The sequence below is a fragment of the Notolepis coatsorum genome (assembly GCF_963971535.1).
Source record: "Notolepis coatsorum genome assembly, chromosome: 8".
Lineage (NCBI taxonomy): Eukaryota > Metazoa > Chordata > Actinopteri > Aulopiformes > Paralepididae > Notolepis > Notolepis coatsorum.
In genome coordinates this window covers 86,955,231-86,961,033 of record NC_140172.1, presented here as the reverse complement: position 1 = coordinate 86,961,033, position 5,803 = coordinate 86,955,231, and the positions used below count along the sequence as shown (strand labels likewise).

The 5,803-nt window shown below is 41.8% G+C and overlaps 1 protein-coding gene across 1 annotated transcript in view; it reads right to left on the bottom strand.

The window, feature by feature from the left end:
- Positions 1-3,061: 3,061 nt before the first annotated feature.
- The window catches only part of LOC311233663 (sodium channel protein type 4 subunit alpha B-like), a 33,946-nt gene continuing 31,204 nt past the window's right edge, over positions 3,062-5,803 (bottom strand). The window contains exon 6 of the mRNA XM_084320645.1: positions 3,062-3,979. Within this exon, the coding sequence (XP_084176771.1) occupies positions 3,824-3,979 (156 nt within the window). The 3' untranslated portion in view covers positions 3,062-3,823. The remainder of the gene's footprint in view (positions 3,980-5,803) is intronic.

Genomic DNA, 5,803 nt, shown 5'->3' with positions numbered 1-5,803 from the left:
AAAAGTGAAGTTTTAACACTTTAATCGCCAAGGACGCCTTAACTCGTCATTCCCCGCCATGCTAATTCTGCCAATGACGCCGTAACACGTCATTGAGATCAATATTTCAAAAATCTGTGATCGCAATCATATTTCTCCCGCGGAGACTTGAGATCTACTGTTGATCCCCTCTCAACTCTCCAACGGTTCAAGAGCGCCATCTGGTGGCCGATCGGCGGATCGCCCAAACCGGAAACGGAAACTGGTGCTCATCCAAATTCGGTCCGATCACTCGCTATAGGTCCCGGGACTTGAGCTAGACACAATGGATAGCGATCCGTTACCAATAACTCGATAAACAACATGATTTGGACGTATATACTATTATACAACCTGGAGATGGATCGCATATTTCAACATCCCATAATAGGAATATTTTTGCTCCACGCTCATCGCCCAACGGCCCGAGGAGACTGGGGTAAGTTTCAGCGTTTTTTTTTTACCGTGTTCGATACAAACTGCTCTAATGATCATATCACCCACACTAGATGAATCATCTAACGTTGGCCACGGAATTATAAACGACCCCCCCCCCCCCCCCCCCATCCGGTCAACATCAGATGATAAGTAGTAACTTCTAGAAGCACGTCCATTTGAAATTTTTTATCTCGTGCCGATCGCTATCAAACTGTATTTGATCATCAATATAATGCATTTAGGGCTATAAATCACGTTCTGCAGAATGCTGCAGAAAACGATAAAAACATATTTATACTTTAGACCGTATTTTAGTATGAATATGTGAATGAAAAAGTATAACGTTCCTACATCCTGAACGATAGATAATTGATGTTGAATGGGCCATAGTAATGTCAATTTAGCAATACAATTTAAAAAGTTATAGCCCTGCAAAGAAGGGGAACTTCTCCATAGACAAATCGAGCTGGCAGATGATGGTATAAGGATGTACATAAGCCTGGCAAAGAAAGTGTTAATTAGAAATACAAGAGTTTACAGAGTTTTGTGAAAAAGGTAAAGCCATACAAAAGAATGCACAATTATTCCAATAAGTCTCAGGATCTTTAAGGCAAAAAAAGGCGATCAAGAAAAGAGAGAGCTCTCCTCGCCTGCAGGGTGTTTTTATATTACTGATATCGTCATAAAAATAAACAACACACCTCTTTATAGTACAGCACCAATCAGCATGCATGGCTGGAATTACATGGCCACCCCTTAAGTAGAAGTATTCATACTATAAGTATTTTACTAAACACAGTGGTTTATAGTGGTTTTACAAAGTTAAAAGGAGTAGAAGTACTCTCATACTATAAATCCTTCACTAAACACAGTGGTTTACAAAGTTAAATAGGTATAAGAGAGTCACCGTTTATAAAGTCACTGTCTCCTGTACTAGCAATTCCTTTTAACACTTTGTATGCCACTCACGGCTATTCTCGGGTTTACGCCCCGACCGTTGAATGCCACGCCCCGAGTATTCTCTGTTTTTTTTCTTTTTTTCTTTTTTCTTAGCGATCTGAAATCATATTGCATCACGCAAGCCTACCGTTGGAGATCCAGGGACCGCCGCCGCTCAGATCTGAAAAAAGCGCCCCCTATCGTCTCCCAGATGGTAAATCACCCTTTTGGAATGGACTCAATGAAAGTGAATGGGAGAACGGATTTCTGACTCCACATTTTACTTCTCACTGATGCAGCCGGGGTCTACCAGAGTTCATTCTGGAGCCTCTGAGCCACGCGGATCATGTGTTCTACTGTATCACGTTGGATCAATACACTTATCGATTTTTTCGAATGGTGATCAGGAATTGGAATATACCATTTGGATACCATCTGATGTCAGGTAAGGAATCTATGTTATCAGTGTTAGGATAATCAGACTCGTTTTCACAGAGATATAAGCGTTTATGTGATATGTGATATGGGTGTTTTGACTGTAAAAGCCATGAGGAAATAAGACCAGCGATTATCAGCGCGCGGCATGAGCGTGCGTGCGCACACATCATCTAGCGTTTATTTGAAAACGATTCATAAATAGGCAGACAAATGACAACGTTCTGGAATATTCCAGTAAAAGGCGATTATCATAGGCATGTGTGGTTTTTTCCGCGAAAACGGGTGGTTTTCAAAATGCTATCAAACGGAAATGAAGCGATAAAAAACCAATCTGCCTTGTCAATGTTGACTGGAAAATGATTCTTTGATAAGCGACGGGCAGATTAGACACAGCCATAATTTAAAACATAGATTAGGCGATATTAACGTTAACATTGGCCGTGGACCGTGGCATTCAAGGGGGTAAAAAGGAAAACACGGCGTGGCTCTCAAACTGTTTACACATCGGGCGCCCCAGTGGCGAACCACATAGCGCGCTCAGCCGCGACACGGCCGACCCGGGTTCGACTCCCGAACCCGTCGTTATTTGCCGAATGTCTTCCCCCCACTCTGTCTCCCATTCCTCCTCTGTCTCTCTCTACTGGACTGCCCAGTAGCAATAAAGCGATAAAACGCAAAAAAAAAAAAAATCTTAAAAAAAAAGAAAAGCATTTACACATCAAACAAATGTTAAAAACATCTTAATGCACCTTCTCCGTCACGCTCTGTTTCTAAACACAGTGCAGTTACAGTGAGTCCTCTGGGCTTGCGAAGGGTTAACCGCTGTAGCCAATCAGAAGGGTGCATTTTTCTTACAGAAGCCAAGGTCACACACAGAGGCCTCACTCAGGGAGAGAGGAGGAGGAAAATGAAGAAGGTTTTCTCTTCACTTTTAGTGTACATTCCATAAAATGTAGTATAGGGTCATAATTATTACCCACAAGTTATAGGTCAATAGCTCCTTTAGCCAGACGCTTGATATATATTTTAACATTTAAAAATTGTAAGTTGACCCCTAGTAGGAGGGAGAATACAAAAATACATCCTTTATAAATCACTGACTTTCAGTGCATTCCGCGCTTAGGTCAGAGGCACACTCGTTCTGTTATCAAGCTTAAAATACATACGATTTAAACAGATATATGTTTATTATTCAGGCTTTCTAAAGTATGGCATCACATGGGTTGAAAGGTCTTCTCCGTCTAGGCTCGCCGTCTTGTCGTTGAGTATTCTGGTACCCGGACCAGAATCTAGGAGGGGGGGGGGGGAAAGGGGTGTGGTTCCACAGGAATATCTGTAGGACGAGAGGTCTGCTGGCGATGCCCCTTTGGCGTCCAAGAGGTCATCATTCTTTGGTCACGCTGTCTGTGACCTTTGACACTTAACTTCAGTTATTATGGTTAGCCTTTGTAGGGCAGGACAGATATAGTGGTATACTGTACATACACATGTAGAGGTGTACAGATATAGTGGTATACATACGTGTAGAGGTGTACAGATATAGTGGTATATATATACACGTAGATGGGTACAGATATAGTGTTATTCATACATGTAGAGGGGTACAGATATAGTGGTATATACACATGGGTACATATAGTGATTTAAAGACACATGTAGAGCGATACAGATATATAACATTACACACGTAGAGATATAGTGGTGTGTATATACACATGTAGAGATATAGTGGTGTGTATATATACACATGTAGATATACTGGTGTGTATATATACACATGTAGAGATATAGTGATGTGTATATATACACATGTAGATATAGTGTGTATACACATGTAGAGATATAGTGATGTGTATACACATGTAGAGGGTTAGATATAGTCTATAATACACATGTAGAGGTACTCTGCTGTAGAAAGGCACATGGCAGTAGCAGAAGTTACAGCTTATTCTCTTTATAGGTCAGTATAGTTCGCTCTGGTGGGTCTTCATCAGTTGGGGCCATGGAACGGAGGAGAAGAATGGAGAAGAACTTCGGTCTGGAGCTCCATGGCAGCAGAAGGAGGACTCTGACTGGCGCCTCCTGTTGGCGGAAGGTCATCTGCCCTCTTCCCCTCCCTCCTTTCATGGTGTGTGTCTGAAGCATCCTGTATGAATGATGAATGACATTTTATTTCCGTGTCATGTCCGACGACCCATCCCTTACGGGATTATAAAACACCAATTGAACATAATCACTTCCCATGGTTTGTAAGCTACACCATGCACACCATCAGAGGCCAAAATACATCACATATTTTCATGCGTTTATCCCAAGCTTTCTCTAAATATTCACCCAAGTGCAAAAACCCTGTGATCAAAAATCCATTTTAAACTCATTTAATTGATCTGCATCACTAAATCACATTACTCAAGGTTTTTACACCTGTCAAATAACTTTTTACGCAACTCATAGTATAGTGGACAATAAAACATAAAATGAAACTCATTCTCAATATCGATACCACAGTAAATACAGATCCGCGCCTCTTCTGTGTCCCCCCGGTAACATCCGGTCTTGAGGTGCAGGGGCAAAATCCCAGAGTCGAGCTGGGCACATAATGACCTTTGTCTTTTTGATAATGGAGCACACACATATTTTTCATTTCTATAACAACTTTTTATCATACTAAATGTTCTTAGTTTTGGTTTATGTAGTATTGTATGTGCTTCCTGTATGCTCTCTGGATGACACAGGCTGCCACCTCTTCCTGTTTCTTGCTGCTGAGTGGCTGACACGACACCTGGGGGTGGGGTGTAAAACATTTGTCAGTGATCAAAAGTCTAAGTCTGTCTTGGTTTTTAGTTTTACTGCATCATGGCAGCTATTCTTCCTTGGGTCCACAGCTTTACATTGTTACAACCATAACTACTTACAACAACATGACCTATAACATCACAAAATAAACACGACAAACACTTGAACACACAAATAAACAAGCTCCTAAGATTACATAAATGTATTCAATCCAATTACGTAATTTGCAGCTTCTGGAAGACTCCACGTCAGTTAACTACTGAAGGAAATCACTGGTTTTAATTTGGTTATAACACCAGGTATGTAATGTAAATGTCATGTTGTATGTATGTAGATATTTAGTTTGGCAGATCCTGTGTGTGTGTTGAACTCTGAAAGACTGTAAGGGACAGACAGACAGGGAGTGGGAGAGATAGAGAAGCCAGAGAGAGAGAGGCATGGTCACCCAATGAGGGGAAAACGCCGCAACCACTGCATGGGTATCGAGAGATTAATCTATTAATTTAGGTTCATTAGACCATCAAAGACTAATTTTGTACGAGATGCTATGAAAATAAACATCCTTGATAGAGAAAGAGATCACATTTCTAGTACTAATTATTCTGTTACGGATGCCTCAAACGGGGTGAGACAGTGTGACAGCCAGTAAGATAACCATCAACGGGGTGGACAGTGTGACAGCCAGTAAGATAACCATCAACGGGGTGGACAGTGTGACAGCCAGTAAGATAACCATCAATGGCGTGGACAGTCTGACAGCCAATAAGATAACAATCAATGGGGTGGACAGTGTGACAGCCAGTAAGATAACCATCAATGGGGTGGACAGTGTGACAGCCAGTAAGATAACCATCAACGGGGTGGACAGTGTGACAGCCAGTAAGATAACCATCAATGGGGTGAACAGTGCGACAGCCAGTAAGATAACCATCAACGGGGTGGACAGTGTGACAGCCAGTAAGATAACCATCAACGGGGTGAACAGTGCGACAGCCAGTAAGATAACCATCAACGGGGTGGACAGTGTGACAGCCAGTAAGATAACCATCAACGGCGTGGACAGTGTGACAGCCAGTAAGATAACCATCAACGAACAAATAACAAACACAGCGCAGAGACTTCACGGAACGGCAGATGGCGGGTTGATAAAGCTGAAAACACTAATAATCTAACA